Source organism: Danio rerio, chromosome 4, assembly GCF_049306965.1.
Source record: "Danio rerio strain Tuebingen ecotype United States chromosome 4, GRCz12tu, whole genome shotgun sequence".
NCBI lineage: Eukaryota > Metazoa > Chordata > Actinopteri > Cypriniformes > Danionidae > Danio > Danio rerio.
In genome coordinates, this window is record NC_133179.1 from 45,879,214 (window position 1) to 45,897,031 (window position 17,818).

A 17,818-nucleotide genomic window follows, 5' to 3' on the forward strand; every position below is an offset into this window, starting at 1 on the left:
GTGAGAAAACAAAACGATCCAACAAAGTAACAAACCAGGCTGTATCACAGTGTATTATGAATGTGTAATATTAATTTAGGAAAGTTGACCAAAATTAATCTTATAATATGGTGTATTAATCCTTTTGTTTTGTTCATTTTTGTACTGACACTTTGACAAAAAGATCCACCTTCATCTGCTTCATGATCTAACTGCAGTCAGGCTAATGTGATTATTATGTTGATGCATCAAGCAAGAACAAGAAGTGAAATGTATTTTCAAACTAGGTTTACAAATAAAAGAAAAATACTAAATATTGACTGTACTATAGACTGATGTAATGAGCCTGTTTCTAAACTTAGGCATTTTCAACTAAACCACACATTAAACAATTCACTTTATTTAATCTAATCAGTGTATTTAAATTTAAATCTACTTATTTAATTAAACATATTGTCTGTAAGAACAAGAAGTGAAATGCATTTTAGAACTAGGTTTACAAATAAAAGAAAAATACTAAATATTGACTGGTTAGTATTTGTATTAGGTATTTTCAACTAAACCACACATTAAACAATTCACTTTATTTAATCTAATCAGTGCATTTAAATTAAATGTATTTATTTATTTAAACATATCGTCTGTGAGGGTTACATTCCTGGAGCTCACCTCAGTCACTGTCATTAGTTGTCATAACTTTATTATTATTATTTTCAAATCAATTTAAGGTAATATATGCACATTTCAGAGGCTGTGCACTTTATGGCAGGGGTGCAATTCTTGGCATAACAATGCTTCATCTGTCATTTCTCTCTATATTGTAAGCCTGTAATGCATAATTCTAGCCCACATTTTTAATAGATTAATTAATTCAATAGACAGATTTTTACAAAACTTGACAACTGAAATGAGGCCATGTATGAGAAAATCTGACCGCTCTGATTTGTTTGGTGACGATGTCTGTGGGTGTCAAAATTAAAGTGCACATTTTTGCTTATAATATACATGTCGATTTTTTTCCAAGTTTAGTTTAATCAATTGTAAACAAATCATTTTTAAATTGTCAGTTGTATTTAAAGAAAAGTTATGCTGAACAAAGTGTGAGTGTACAATTATGTTTGGCTTTTGACACTAAGAAATAGCTATTAACTTATTTTTTTGGGTGGGGCCAGTGAACATTTCGGCAGGGCAAGTAAAAATCTGAACCACTGGCCCAATCGGGCCACGAGAAAAAAATCCTTAGCCTTGAACCCTGTGTGGTGTGTTTGTCTCACAGAACTTGTTCATTCATCTTGTCTAAAATCTTTCTTTTTATCATAAACCCTTTGCTGACTATTGTAAAAGCCTGTAAACTCACTCTACTAAGTAACAGTTTGAGTATTAATACTTTCGTCACTTAATACTACTTCAGTACTTCACTAAAATGTCTTGACTGGACTGTGGGAATAAAGCGTAATAATGTCTGATCTTCTAGAAACACAGGATCATATAAATGCTGCAGTGTAATCATGTGTGTGTAGAGATGATCTACCTGACAGCAGGTCGTGTGTTTTCACTCTTAAATGTCATTGGTTGCATCATAGACGCATCACTCTTCATAGACACACAGCTGGGCTCTGCTTCTGCTCTCTTCTGATGAACTGAGCTAAAACAGAGAAGATTAAAGTTGAGCGCTGCCCACACTGCACAAACCTGATATTAATCATTCTTCATTTACAAAAACACTTAAATTAATTTCCTTTATATTTGAACAAAAACTGTCTGAATGTGAAAATATCAGCAAACACAGATCAAGGCTCATTTCTAGTAGAGAAAGCCCAACAGAAATGCAGCACTATTAGAGCAGATTAGAGCTGAAACTAATCATCAAATCACTGAATGAAGTCCACAGTTGAGGTGTGGGAGGAGCTTAATCATCCAGGCGTGTCAATCATCATCACATGACTATAAGCAGCAGTATAAACTGCACTGTGTCAGCTGACTGTTATTCCCGCCTCCAGCAGCTCCACTTATCCTCCTCCTCATCACTCAGTCTTCAGAAGGTCACTCATTGGGGGGTTTGTCTGCAGAGCTCAAGTCCAGACTTTGAGGACAGCAAGACAAGTTCATTTACCATCATCTATCATGACTGAATGAGCAGGAGAACTTAAGAAATATCAATTCTAGAAACCAAATGTGTTGATCAGCAGCATCTATGAGGCCAACACAACATGATGATGACTGCGCTTCAGTGAAAACAGACTCAGATCAGAGGAATGGCTGATCAGTACAGCACAGAAACAGCAGGGGGAAGTGTGCAGGAAAAGCCCTTTATGGCAGGAGATCGGGAACACTTTAGTTTAGCTCACAATTCATACTATTAACTATCGGCTTATTATCTGTGTAATGTGAACATATGAACTGCTCATTAGTAGTCATACAGTATGATCTTATTTTGGATCCCTAACCCTACCCAAAACCTAAACCCACCTTCTACCTCACTAACTATTAATAAAGCGCTGATTGGTTTGTTAACACCATCAATTGTGGCCTGAAGTGTAAAGCGGAGATCTTCAAGCACTATCCTGCAGAGCTCAGATACAACATCTAACATCTGAAACCCAACAGATCCACAACACTAATTACCTGATTCATTTATTATGAAAATACTCATCAGTTGCAGATATTAAAGAGATGATCTACCTGACAGCAGGTCGTGTGTTTTCACTCTTAAATTTTATTGGGTGATCCATAGACCAGTCACTCTTCATAGTCACACAGCTGGGCTCTGCTTCTGCTCTCTTCTGATGAACTGAACTAAAACAGAGAAGATTAAAGTTCAGCGCTGCACACACTGGAGTCAACACACCAGATTTATTCAACATTTCATAATTAAAACACTGTTTAAACAACACATACTTTTCATAATTATTGTACACAAACTTGCTGGCTGTGTGTGTTAAATATTCTGAAAGATTAAAAACACAACTAACAGAGAGTAAATATAATATCCTGTAGAAAATAATCAAATAAAATGTCAAGTGTAGGTCTAATACCTGCATCCTGTAGACAAATCCTGATCTGTGTGTGTGTCCTCCATGATGGACCTGAAGAGTTTGATCTCCAGCAGAAACTCTAGAAGAAACTGATGAACAATCACAGATCTCCAGTCATTGATCAGCCTTCATAATTCAGCTGAATGCAGGAATAGATCAGCAGCTGAGACTCTCAAATCCAGAAGCTCATCACGAGTAAACTAATGAAGAATCACAGCGTTATCAGTTTGATTATAATAACATCATACACACATTCACATAAAGCATACATGTTTGGTCATGACATTAAGGATTTAAAGCTGTTTAAAATGGCGACACAACACACAACACTTTCACTTTCGTTTCTGAAGGAGCGGCAGATCATGAGTTCAGTGATAAACATCCGTCACAAACACTAAACAGAGCAGAGAAGAGTCAAACAGTTGCAGGGTTATCAAAGCACCTGCGGAGTTACATTTTACTTAGAGTGATTTTTACCTGAAGCAGTATAAACACTTGACACAGAGAAGAAAGAACAAACACATACCTGGATAACCTCTTCCTCCTCCTCTTCTTCTTCTTGTGTGGCGAGTTACAGAGAGCAGCATGAAGCTGAATACCGCCACCTGCTTTACTGGAGTGTGTATAATAATGTTTTTTTTTTTTTTTTTTTAAATACTTTATTTATAAGAATTTTTTTCTTTTTTACATTTGCACAAAACAAAAAAACAAAAACAAAAAAAAAAAAGACAAACAATCAACAACAACAAAACAAAATATATAAACAAATATCCCCAACACTACTTTCCCTTTTGTGGCTTTAACAGAAGATATACATAGCTAACAGTCTGCAAACATAAAGTCCTCAAGATATACGATGCACATAAAAAGTGAACAGTTCAGTGTGTGATAAAAGAAAGGTTCTGTATACCTTTATTACAAGCACTGCCATTGTGAAAGGCATTACAAGGTTACAGTGACATGAAAGAGGAATAAGAAAATATAAAAAAAAAAAGGAGGGGGGGGGGGGTCCTTTGGGATTATGAGAGATTTTATATATCCTCCTGCTCCAAAAATTGTAAATGGTCAACGTATGTAAGAAAGGGAGACCAGGTTTTTAAACAAGTATTTTTTGAACCTCTTAGAGTAAATTTGATTTTTTCAAGCTGAATAAAATACATAACGTCTTTAATCCATCAACTATGTGTTGGGGCCTCAGTTTTTTTCCAATACAGAAGAATTAAACGCCTTGCCAGTAGCGTGATAAAAGCAATTACTCTACATATTTCTTCTTTAAGCACAATATTTTCGGGACTGGTTCCAAAAATTGCCAACAGGGGTTCAGGTTCAATAGGAAAACCATACATATCACTAAATGATTGAAAAATATCTTTCCAAAAACCTCCCTAGATTTGGGCAGAACCAAAACATGTGGGCAGTTGTGGCTGGTGAAATTGAGCATCTACTGCATGCTGGACTAACAGTAGGATAGATCTTAGACAATTTTAAATTTGTAAAATGTAACCAGTGAAGTATTTTAAATTGAATAAGGGCATGTCTGGTACAGTGTGATGATGAATGTACTTTATTTAAAATACCATCCCATTCTAAGTCTGTGAAGTCTCTGCTCAAGTCGAGCTGCCAGGAGGTTTTAATATGTTCTAGACTTTGAGGATCAATTGTAAAAATTAAAGAGTATATATGAGAAATTAGTCCTTTACTTTCGGGTTTTAAGTCTAATATTGCATCAATTACTGAGGCAGCAGGTAATTCAGGAAAAGATTTAAATTTTGACTTAACAAAGCTTCGTATTTGCAGAAATCTAAAAAATTGTTTTTGGGCAGAGAAAAATTATGAGCAAGCTCTTCAAAGGAGCAAAAAATATTATTAATAAATAAATCTTTCAGGCATTTATTCCCCTTCTCCTCCCACACCCGGAATGCAGAGTCTGTACAAGATGGGGCAAATAAGCAGTTAGAGGCAATGGGACCTGCAATTGAGAGAGCCTGAAAGCCAAAATGCTTTCTTAACTGTGACCAAATTTTTAATGTATGTACAACTATTGGATTAAAAGAAGTCATATAATTATTTTCTGAAATTGGAAGTGATGCACATATCAAAGATTTTAGAGAAGTTCAGGAACAAGCTCTTTCACCCTGTACCCACAGTGGAATTGACTCTGGGTCCCAAGAAGATACCCAGAACAAAATTTTTGGAATGTTGCTCTCCCAGTAGTAAAACAAAAAATTTGGCAGTGCCATGCCTCCTTGGGATTTATTCCTCTGGAGGAGTGATTTTCTAATACGAGGTGATTTACCTCCCCATATAAAATGGCTTATCAATTTATCTATGTTACAGAAAAACTGTTTTCTTATGAATATGGGTATATTTGAAAAAAGGTATAAAAACCGTGGGAGAACGTTCGAGGTTACTAAAGTAACCCTTCGTTCCCCGAGGAGGGGAACGGAAGCACTATAAGTGGATTTGATTGTAAAATCCACGCATTGGGAAGGTTCGGTTCAGAAGCTACTCGTCTGAAAGAGTATTGAACGGGCCAATTAAGAATGAATTGGCAGCGCAAGCCTGCGCAGGTGAGCGGCATAAGCAATCAACTGAGTATATAAGCTCACCTGGCGCCAGCAGACGCTATCCTTTTAAAGCTGAAGAGACTTTCAACAGCTAAGGGACAGTCATTATGGCGACGGAGTATAGTGCTTCCGTTCCCCTCCTCGGGGAACGAAGGGTTACTTTAGTAACCTCGAACGTTCCCCTTCGGGGGGAACTTTAGCACTATAAGTGGATTTGATTGTAAAATCCACGCATTGGGAGCCCATTGAAAGCGCCATAATGACTGCACCTTACCAACACCCCCGATGAGGAGATAGTCAAGCAAGCGTGACGCACCCACATCATGGGGGGCGCGGTCCTCCAACGTGTCCCTGGCCCTAATTTATCCTACTTCAACAGAAGTTTTACGGATTTATATATATTTTTTGGGAAGTCGTGAGCATCTAGATAATTCTAGGAAAATACGACAGTACGTTGGGAAGCGTGCAATCCCGATAGGGAGGACGCTGCGGAGGCCATCCGTTACCCAAGGGGGGATAGATGGCAGAATTTACATATGGACTAGCCCTAAAAAGGGGGAGTACGCATAGCAAAAGAGTGGTTAGCGGGGAGGGAAGACACGGGTCCGCCCAGGGGGGGGACTTAACCGTGGCGGAATAAGCATATGGGATCGCCTAGTGGGGATCACGCATAGCAGGCACCTTTACCCAAAACGCGGGCTGACCAGCGGGCAGACCTACAACGTAGTGGGCCAGCAAGTGACTCCTCCGCTGAGTCAGTGCTGGGGGCCACGGAGGAATCTGCAGGGCTCACCTGACGGGGAACTTTACTGACAGATAAAAAGGCGCATGTATCTCCGTGTTAGGGAAAATGGCGCAGCAAGCGTGTTTCAACACCCTACCGAATTGTTTCCTCAATCACCAAGGGTTACCTAATACCCTTGAGGAAACCGGCTCCACTCGCAGATTGTAAAACCTTGCAAATGTGTTGGGTGTCACCCAGCCCGCAGCTCTACAGATGTCTGTTAGAGGGGCGCCGCGTGCCCGCGCTCGAGAGGATGCGAAGCTCCGAGTGGAGTGCGCACGCGCTCTCGGGGGACGCGGCTCATCTCGGCTCTGATAGTGAAAGAAAGGCATCCACAATCTAGTGGGAACTTATTTCGGTACGGCACTTCCCTGCTGCCGACCGCTATAACAGACGAAGAGCTGCTCAGATGATCTAAACTCTGAGTGCGGTCCGGATAATACGCAAAACGCGAACTGGACAATAAAAAGGGCTGGGTCTGCCTCCTCCGAGGGCAGCGCTTGCAGGCTCACTACCTCGTATTAAAACGGAGTGGTAGGAACCTTGGGCACATATCGCGGGCGGGGTCTCAGGACGTGAGAGAAGCCAGCTCAATTACAGGCACGAGTCACTGACCGAAAAATGCCTCCGGGTCCCCGACCCTCTAATCGATATCAACGCGACCAGCAGAGCTGTCTTCAGGGACAGAAAGATACTGAGTCGAGGATCGAAGGGATCTGACGTGGCTTGTGTAGCGAGGGCGAGATCCTAAGAGGGCATGAGAGGGGGCGGGGTGGATTAATTCGCTTAACGCCCCTGAGGAACCGGATGATGAGGTTATGCGTTCCCACGGTGCTGCCAGCCACCGCGTTATGAGAGCGGAGATGGCAGCCACGTAACCTTGAGTGTGGAGGGCGACAGCCTGCTCTCCAACTTCTCTCGGCGTAAAGAAAGCACAACGCTGATCTGGCAAATTACGGGGGTCTTCTCAGCGAGAGACACACCATTCAGTGAATAGACTCCACGTCAGGGCATAGGCGAGCTCGGGGAGGGGGCTCTAGCCCGAGTGACGGTATTAGCCACCGCAATCGGAGGTTACCTAAGTCTTCCTCGCGTCTAAAAATCTCCAAAGATCGGCGAGGGTGCCAGGTGGTGCCCTGTCCCTGAGAGAGTAGGTGCTCTCTCGAAGGGACTGCCAGGGGAGGGCTATCGCGAGGGAGAGCTCTGACATCCAGGTCCGGTTGAGCCAGAGGGGCGCAACCAGCAACCTGTTCCTCGTCCTCCCTGACCTTGCACAGTAACTGCGCGAGCAGGCTCACTGGGGGAAACGCGTATTTGCGTGTGCCCCGAGGCCAGCTGTAAGCCAGTGCATCCGTGCCGAGAGCACTCGCTCAGGGAAAGAACAACTGGCAATGAGCGATCTCGGGGGAAGCAACAGATCAATCTGGGCTTCCCCGAATCGCGCCCATATCAGCTGAACAGACTCGGGGTGGAGTCTCCATTCTCCAGGACGCAAGGCTGCCGTGAGAGCGCATCGGCTGCACGGTTGAGCTTGCCTGAATATGAATGGCGTACAGCGATTTCAGCCGCGGATGACTCCAGAGGAGCAGACGGCGGGCGAGCTGAGACATGCGGCGAGAGCGCATACCCCCTATACGGCTGATATACGCCACCGCCGCCGTACTGTCCGTCCTGACCAGCACGTGTTGCCGCTCCAGCACCGGAAAAAAAACGGTGGAGAGCGAGGAACACTGCCAACAGCTCCAGGCGATATGCCAATGCAACTGGGTACCTTTCCACAGGTCCGCAGCCGCATGCCCGCAACGCACAGCCCCCCAGCCCGTGTTGGAAACGTCTGCTGAAACGACAACAAGACTGGACGCCTGTTCTAGAGACACCCAGGCCTGTAGGAACGAGGGGTCGCTCCAAGGGCTGAGGGCGCGGCGACACAGCGCAGTAACAGAGACTCGGTGTGCGCGCGCGTGCCATGCGCGTCTGGGGACTCGATCGTGAAGCCAGTGCTGAAGTGGTCTCATATAGAATAATCCGAGCGGCATGAAGCGGCTGCCATATGCCCCAGGAGCCTCTGAAATAGTTTCAGTGGGACCACTATTCTACTGTCGAGCTCTCTCAGACAGTACAGCATCAGCTGAGCGCGCTCTCCGGAGAGGCGCGCTGCCATGGTGACCGAGTCCAGCTCCAGCCCGAGAGAAGAGATCCTCTGCACGGGGGAGAGTTTGCTCTTTTCTCGGTTGACCTGAAACCCCCACAGGTGGAAGTGCCAGAGCACTTTGTCTCTGTGCATAATCAACTGCTCCGAGAGAGGGCAAAAATCAGCCAGTCGTAAAAAATTGAGTATGCAGATGCCCGCGAGCCGAGGGGGCGCTGAGGCACCCTCCGCGGGCTTGGTGAGGACCCGCGGAGACAGAGAGCCCGAAGGGGAGGGCTTTGTATTGCCAAGCTCGACCTTCAAACGCAAACCGCAGAAACTGACGGTGGCGAGGAAGAGTGGAGACATGGAAATACGCGTCCATCAGGTCTAATGCTGCAGACCAACCCAGAGGACGAACGCACCGGAGGATGCGCTTCTGCGTGAGCATTCTGAACGGCAGCTTGTGCAGGCAGCGGTTCAAAACGTGCAGATCTAGGATTGGCCGTGACCCACCGCTCTTTTTGGGCACGATGAAGTGTGGGCTGTAAAACCCGCTCTCCATCTCGGCTGGAGGGAGCGGCTCGATTGCATCCTTCGCCAAGAGGACAGCAATCTCCTCTCGCAAGACCGGGGCGGACAGGGGGCTGACCCTGGTGAATACACACCCACGACTTGGGGGGCCGTTTCGCGAACTGAATCGCATAGCCGAGTCTGATTGTGCGTATGAGCCACCGCGAAGAGCTGGCCCGCGCTAACCAGGCAGGCAGAGCTCCCGCTAATGGACTCATCGCTACAATCGCTGACGTACCAGCAGTGGGGCAGCGCGGAGTGGGTGTGCTGATCCGGGAAGCTCGCGGGTCCCACGGAAAAGCTGGAGGTGAGATATTTGCTCTCACTCCGAACCCGAGCTCCGGAGGGGAGGCTCGAGGGGTGGGAGAAAGGAGACCGTCCTCCCAGCGCTCGTGAGCCACTGGCGAAACGCACCGAATCTGCAAGCTAGAAAGCATAGCGTCCCAGACTGGCAGATTTCGGGCTGTCACATCTGGGGAAGTGAAAAGTGCCCTTTCATAATGTTTTCATGGCAGTAAAAAGTGCCATTGGAAATGGGGCCCCGCCCTCCAGCGGGGAAAGAGCAAGTTCCCTCTTCTCCAGATGGCCTGTCCCAGGGACGCTTCGTGGTCCGTTGCCAGACTTAGCGGCGTTCTGGGCAGGGGGGCTGCCTGCTTCCGAGGTGCCCGACGCGCTCGCTTCGCCAGAGGCGTGTGCGGGGGCGGAGCAGCTCTCGTAGGCGGGCGCCTTCGGCAAAGAGCAGGTATGAATGGCACGGCGGGCGGAGCGGGCTACGGACTGCCGATAAGACATCACCCACCAACTGCTCTCTCACCGCCTTGAATTCCTGGGTGAATTCACAGACGGTGTCGCCGAACATGGCTTGGAATATGGGGAAAGTCAAGAAAGCGGACTTTGTCGACTTTGCGCATATCAGCCAGGGGTGGCGCTCCTGGATCACTAATGTGGACATCGTCCTCCCCAACGCACACGCAGCGGACTCAGTAGTCCGAAGAGCTAAGTCGGCGGCGGTGCGAAGCTCGTAAGCCTGGGTTGGACCCACCCTCGTGCAGCTCGGCCAGCGCCTGCGCTAGGTAGCGCTGGTAGGTGGCTATCGCATGCAAGGCGGAAGCAGCCTGGCCCGCAGCTATGTAAGCTCTAGCTCCGAGGGAGGTAGATAACTTACAGGCTTTGGATGGGAGACGAGGCGGACCCCGCCAAGAGGCGCCGCGCGGATTTACCGCCATCGCGCACTCAACCTGAGGAATCGCCACATACCCCCTGGCTGTTCCACCGTCAAGAGTGGTTAGGGTGGAGGGATACGCAGCACGAGCAGAAAAAAAGTGCTTTACAAGACCGCGTGAGCCTACTGTGCACCTCCGGGAAGAAGGGAACGCCCCTCTAGTCGGTCCGGCCGCGGAGCTGGGGGATAAACCATCTCCAACCCACGGCCGAAGCAGCCCGGGAAAGCACGGCTAACATGTCAGTTTCAGGATCCGTAGTGACAGCGCTCACCAGCCTGAAGGGGGCGAGCGGGTCTGGATCATCATCGGACAATGAAAGCCCACCCTCCGATGCCGCGGTGGACGTCTGGTCTCCGGTGTCATCGGGCGTAAGGGCTACCATCTGTTAGACGGATCGCTTCCCCCGCCCGAAGCTTGGATGGAGCGCTTAGAGGAGCGGGAGGTCCGCGGGCCCGTGGGCGACGGATTATCTCTCGCTGAAACCCTCAGATCTGCCCGAGTGCCCGCTGCAGAGCAGGGGACAACTGGGGTGGTTCGCCCTTTTGCAAAGGCTAGCCGCGATCTTTACTGCGCAACAGTCATGGCATCGCAATGACGACATGAACTGCCCGCGAGCAGCGCATTAACATGCTAGACCCCCCAGACATGCAACGCAGTACTCGTGCCCATCATCCGAGGACAGGAAACCACCGCATCTAGAAACGCACAGTCGGAGCGCCGTCCTGAAAAGGACGTGCTGCACGACTGTGTTGCTCTTTCTGTGAAGTTTGCAACTTTATACGCACCGCTCTGGAGGACCGGACCCAAAGAACGCCAGGCAAGGGAGAAACCCAGCTCGACCGTCTGCCGCTGCGTGTACACACTCTGGACCGGGAGAATGCTCTCGTTCGCTCAGAATCGCTGGTCACAGCAGGAGGAACCCTCATCGACTCGATCAGAAAGTCTCTGAAGCGAAAAGGATGGCGTTTGCTCGCTCCAGGTGTGCTTATATGCTGGGATAATTGGCAATGAAGTACACCTGTGAAAGCTTATGCTGCCAATTCATTGCATTCATTGGCCCGTTCAATACTCTTTCAGACAAGCGGCTTCTGAACCGAATCCTCCCATTTCGTGGATTCAATCAATCCACTCTATGGCACTGAAGTTCCCCAACCGAAGGGGAAACAGCATTTCATGCTTTCACAAGTGTGCTAGATTGACACCTTTATTTACGGTCTTAAGCAATTTTCTTCAAATTTTTCAGCGAATGTTTCTCAATGAAAGTTTTTTCTATGTGGTTTTAAGTATTTAAAAGGCCGAAAACATCAGTGTCAGTTGTTTAATTTTATTTTTGGACAAGCTAAAATGGCAATTTATAATAGGAGAAAGGAAAAGATTGATCATGGCCTGTGTAATGATTTATGTGTAATATTTAGGAATTCTGTTAAATCAAGAGTCTTAATAGATTTGAATTATTATAAAGCCATGAATGATCTGGCAAAGTTTAATCTAATTTGCTGTCTAAAAGGGGATTTGTGTGCAATCACTAAAGATGAACTATGCTTTTATTTGTAAAGTTTTGTTTTAATATTTAATAATTGTGTAAAAGTGTAGCTGAAATATATTGAAATAAAAGTGATTTGAACCTCTCTCTGTCTCAAACACACACACTAGAGCTGCACGATTTTGGCTAAAATGAGAATCACGATTTTTTATCTAAAATAAAGATCAGGATTTTCTCAGGATTCTGTAGTAAAATAAAGGTTAATATGAGTGGGACTTTAGATTTGTTCTGGTCATTAATGCTGATGATAATTCTGATGTTGAATTTTGTGTTTGAGATATGTGCTTACAATCTGTCATTTTCTGCTTAAAATCTGATTTAGGTGAATACAGAACACTGGGCGGGTATTTTTACATTTCGCCGGGTTTTGGATACTGTTTGGGCTGGAATCGGTCAGCTACATCTAGCAACACTGTGTGCTCTTTCCGTTTCATTTTCACTGCTAAGACTTTCACTTCGCGCGCGGCTCCCAAATGATCACTCTGTGCCACAAACTGAATATTATTTACAACTTTATTAGCTTATGCAGGATCTGTTCACTAAAGTAGACTTCATTCTCTCTCTCTCACTCACACACACACACTCTCTTTCTCTCTCTTACACACACACACACACACACACACACACTCAAAGTAACAAAAAATCTCTCTCACACACACCGTCTCACACACACACACACACACACTGTCACACACACAATCTCTCTCACAGACTCACGCTCTCTCACACACACTCTCTTGCACACACAGATACACACTAACACACACTCTCACACACACACACACACACACGCACACACACACTCTGTCTCTCCCTCGCACACACACACACACACAACAATTAACACATGCACAGACACAAAAACACGTACACAACAGTGAACATACACGCACACACACAAACACACACACTCTGTCTCTCTCTCTCTCACACACACACACACACACACACACACATACACACACACACACAACAGTAAACAAATGCACAGGCACAGACACAAACACACGTACACAACAGTGAACAGACACACACACACACACACACTGCTGCTGACTGCTCCTGCAGAGGATTCTGGGTAAATCTCAGTCTTCAGCTCAGTTTCACTGATGATCCAGGATAAACAGCAAACCCAGCACAGAGCGGCTCAGTGAATGTGGTCTGGACTGAGTGGATGAGGCTCATTGTGTCTCTATAGATGTTGTAGAAGATCAGAGTTCCTGCACTGTGATCCACAAACACTCCTATTCTCCTGCTGAGCGCCTCCACTGGGAGAGCAGTGTGTGTGTTATTGTGTATGAATGTGAAACTGGAGGAATCACAGAACAAACTCCAGGACTGATCATTAAATCCAAACACACACTCAGCACCTCTTCCCTTCCTCATGATGCTCTTATATGACACTGATATACACACACCACAATCTCCACTCCAGTCAATCTCCCAGTAACAGCGTCCACACACACTCTCTCTGCACAACACCTGACGATGAACATCAAATCTGTGTGGATGATCAGGATACGGCTGATTCTCTCTCACACTCTTCACCTCTCTGTTCTCCTCAGACAGAATGAGTTGAGTGTGTGCTGTGTTTGGATCCAGAGTGAGGAAACAGACATCTGAACACAAGAACACACACATTTACAACCACAGCTGTGTGTGTGTGTGTGTGTGTGTGTGTGTGTGTGTGTGTGTGTGTGCGTGTTTGTGACAGAGGGAGTGTGTGTGAGTATGTGTGTGTGCGTGCGTGTGTGTGAGAGAGAGAGAGATGGAGTGTTTGTGTGTCCATGTGTTCACTGCTGTGTGTGCGTGTACGTATATGTGTGTGTGTGTGTGTGTGTGTGTGTGTGTGTGTGAGAGAGAGAGGGAGTGTGTTTGTGTGTAAGAGAGGAAGTGCGTGTGTGTGTGTGTGTGTGTGTGTGTGTGTGATTGTGTATGAGTGTGTGCATGTGTTCACTGCTCTGTGTGTTTGTGTGTCTGTGTATGAGTGAGTGTGTGTGTGAGAGAGAGAGAGAGAGAGACAGTGTGTTTATGTTTGTGTGTGTGTAAGCGAGGGAGTGTTTGCGTGCTTGTGTGTGTGTGCACACATGTGTTTACCGCTCTGTGTGTGTGTGTGTGTGTGTGTGTGTGTGTCTGATTGTGTGAGTGTGTGCATGCGTGTGTGTGTGTAGTCATACATTTGCGTTGTCCTGCTGTAATCCTTGTGTGTCCTCCATGATCCAGACTGTAAACACACACAGATTCACATTCAGTCAGTACACAAACATCAGCTTATAACACACACACACACACACACACACACACACACACACACACACACGCACGCGCGCGCGCACACACACACACACACACGCACACACACACACACACACACAATAAGAGATGTGGAGTGTGTGCTGAATGCTGGATTGTGATTGGCTGATCTCAGTGCATTAATAACTGCAGTAAAACAACATGAGTGTGTGTGGAGCTGTCAAATCAGCTTCTGAATGACACACAGAGCTTTTAGATCAGATGTGGAAACAGAAAACAGAATGGAAACACAGAAACAGACAGATATAAAGACTGAAGGATTCATTCAATGATCAATTGACAAAAGCGCAGCACAATAATAAAGCAGAATTCAGTGTTAAATGACTTGAAATATGATGGAGATCTTCATCTTCTGTCAAATGCCTCTTCATCATCTCTAAACATTGCTAAGATGGAGAGCAGTGAATCCAGACCAATCTGCAGTCCTCCTCGCCCTTTGGAAGCTTCGTGGGTTTGTGTTCTGTTTATTGTTCATAATACTTCAGTTATAAAGGATTAGTTTAGGAGTTTTTTGTAATTTGCTTTATTTGAGTTTGTTCAACATGTGATTGTCACTGGACTATATCAGAACCAGCATCACTGTCTGCTGATCACTTTTATTGCCTGATATTTTGTGTTCATGTTAGTTTAGAAGCAGAAAAGAGCCAGATTACAAGATATGTGAGATATTTGCCAGAAACATCTTTGTTATGTCCACATTGTGAATGTAAATTGATATTGTTTATTTTCTTCCTGTTTATAGTTTTACTCGGCCATTATTAAAGTGTGATAAAGGACATTCTGTGTCAGTGAAGTTAATGAGGGAGAGTTTAACCTGCTGTTAGAGGATATACAGGACGTATTTGGAGAACAGTATACACACATTTCTGACCTGATACTGTACAGTTCTTCAGCAGAAATGTAGAGAACAAGTTTCACTGCTCAACTACAAAGCTGAAACTGTACAGTGTTAATATGAGATATAATATCACGCTTAATGTGAGAACTGCCCCAGTGCACTGACATATTTAACAGCTTTGATTAATATCTGGACACTAGAAGAGCAGTGAAGTATCAAAGTATCTGTATTCACAATAAAAAAGGCAGTGCTGCTCCACATACTTGAGTTTGTCCAGTGTGTAGTTTGGATCCTCCAGTTGTTCAGAGAGCAGCTTGACTCCTGAATCTCCTGGATGATTGTAGCTCAGATCCAGCTCTCTCAGGTGTGAGGGGTTTGAAGTCAGAGCTGAAGACAGAAAACCACAGCCTTCCTCTGTCACCATACAGCCAGACAATCTACAAACACAGCAATAGTCCACATCACACAGTTGGACAATCACACATCTCTTTGTGTTGTGAAGATGCTGACTGCTGTTTCTGCTCATGTCAACAGCAGTGATGAACACACACATCCTGATCAGCTCTCCTTATTGATCGAGCCCTCGCATCAGCAAACACACACACTCACACACTCAACAAGGACTCGACATCACCTGTAAAAGTGTGTACAGAGCAAAGACACGTTACACTGGTTATTATATATATGTTTAGTTATTTTATTGTAGTTGAACCTGGTAAAGTTTTCAAACAGTGAACTAAGACTGCAACTATTAGTGAAATCTATATTAAAGCTCTTCAAATATGATTTAGATTTACAGTAATTGTTTTTCATGTTTAAATCTGATTTATTCTTGTGTTTAAAGCGTTTGTCATTCCTCTACTTCAGTGTCTCAGACTCATTCAGAAATGATTATTAAATGCTGGATTAATGCACAAGAGAGTTTGGCGAACACGTTTTACACCATTTCAAATATATATTATATGTGCGGCTGTATAAGTCACATACAGCGCTCAGCATAATGGAGGACAGCCCATTCTGAAAACCAAGACTTTCCTCCATTTCTCAGTCAATATAGGCAGTGTATTCTGCTGCATTTAAACAGGACACATTTATTAAACAGATTTATTTAGGACAATCATATTTTAGTCACCAAACATATTCAGAAATTGTAAGATAACACAATAAAACTTAAGCTAAATAGTGCAAAAAAGAATATTGCAAAATCCAAAAATTCCAGCTAATTTTTTTTTTTTATTGTTTTGCTTCTCTTGATTTTTCCTCTGTTTAATTTTGTATTTAATATTTTTCTATAACACATAAATTTGTCTGTACTAGTTTTTACACCGTTATCATGAGTTATTTTGTTAGATGAGCTCCAGATTTGGCTAATCTATTGAATATGCACAAATATAATATTGTAGAGCTTCCTATTAAAATATGAATGTAAAAGAGAGATTAGTGAGGGCTGTACTTATATATGCTGAGCACTGTATATTGTTCACCCAGAGTGTTTACATGGTCACACAGCAGTAACACAACAAGCATTGAGTTTGGGCTAGCTTCTGCAGATGGACATTGCTGTACACTGCCCTTGATGGGTGAGTGGGGGAGTGTCTGTTGTCTCTCAGGTGTGAATTATTCATGAGCATTGTCACTCACACATACAGCTGAGATCACCCAAAACACACTTAACAAAATGTAGATCATTGTAATGTTTTCTCTGAATGAGAGAACAGAATAATTTTACATGATTGTGCAGTAAATATTCTAGTCTACAAGTTTGCTTACTCTAAAGTCTTGTTCAGGCACATTCAGTCTGGTTTATGGATCTTATTTCAGCTACATTTTTTCTCTAAAACCTACTAACCACACAATATATTTATTTCTAAAACACAAGCGTGTGCATCAATATTTTCCACATATTATTGTAGCTCAGTTTGTGCTGAATACAAATAAAACACATGTTGGCCAGTTTTGTTGGTAATTATTGTTGGTAATATTTCCGCAAGATGAGCATGTCGCAGTTAAGCTGAATTAATTCATGCCTCCTCCTGAAGTGACGAGCGATGCATTAAACACTGTTTTCCAGCCGCAGCCGCGCTTCATTCTAGAAATGTATAGTTTGTCTAAAGCAGGAATACAATCAGTCAGCGCAGTCGCCCCTCCAGAGTAAAAACCACATTTTGTCTCTGCCGGTTTTGTTTACCTGCGGGAGTTCACTGGCATTTTCCCGCACATAAATTCTAACCAATCAATAAGTAGTTTAGGAAACATGTTCAACAACATCTGGCCAATGAGAGATGTGGATTTTGTCAGATGACTGCATTTTGATTTGTTTCAACTGGTTCAGACCAAAGCCAGCAGTGTGGAGTGAAAACAACCCAAAGACGACAGAAAATACAACAATGCATCATTTATTGCCCTTGGTCCAGACTAAATAAAGCGATCTACAGATGTGAAATCCCACTTAGTTTTCTCCAAAACCTACTAACCACACATAATATTTATTTCTAAAACACAAGCATGTACATCATTATTTATTTTACTGTCTGACTGTAGTAATTGTAGAGTGGAGAATCATTTACCTCAGTGTGTCCAGTTTACAGTGTCGACTCTTCAGTCCATCAGAGAGAAGCTTCACTCCTGAATCCTGCAGGTCATTGTTACTCAGGTCCAGCTCTCTCAGCACACAGTTTGAGGATTGTAGAGCTGAAGACAAACTCTCACAGCACTGAACAGTGAGATTACAGCTCTGTAGTCTGTGTAGAGGACAAGCACAATATTGATTGAATATTGTTTATCTGGTGTGTTTAATAGTCTGAGGACATCTGACTGTAGCAGAGATGGCAAAAG

General features: G+C 44.4%; 2 protein-coding genes across 4 annotated transcripts in view; one reads left to right on the top strand and one right to left on the bottom strand.

Moving 5' to 3' along the window:
• Positions 1 to 17,818, top strand: part of LOC101882252 (NLR family CARD domain-containing protein 3-like) — a 305,138-nt gene that overhangs the window by 173,657 nt on the left and 113,663 nt on the right.
• LOC103910514 (protein NLRC3-like) overlaps positions 1 to 17,818 on the bottom strand; it is a 64,669-nt gene that overhangs the window by 10,737 nt on the left and 36,114 nt on the right. Inside the window, exons 1-5 of one of the 4 annotated variants that reach the window (XM_073947308.1) lie at positions 3,541 to 3,582; positions 3,015 to 3,103; positions 2,662 to 2,775; positions 1,974 to 2,062; positions 1,511 to 1,624 (exon numbers count right to left, since the gene is read on the bottom strand). In XM_073947308.1, coding sequence (XP_073803409.1) covers positions 1,511 to 1,578 — 68 coding nt within the window. In that variant the 5' untranslated portion in view covers positions 1,579 to 1,624; positions 1,974 to 2,062; positions 2,662 to 2,775; positions 3,015 to 3,103; positions 3,541 to 3,582. Of the gene's footprint in view, positions 1 to 1,510; positions 1,625 to 1,973; positions 2,063 to 2,661; positions 2,776 to 3,014; positions 3,215 to 3,540; positions 3,591 to 17,550; positions 17,725 to 17,818 lie in introns of those variants that run through there. The other 3 variants (XM_073947307.1, XM_073947306.1, XM_073947305.1) reach the window with 3 other exon arrangements.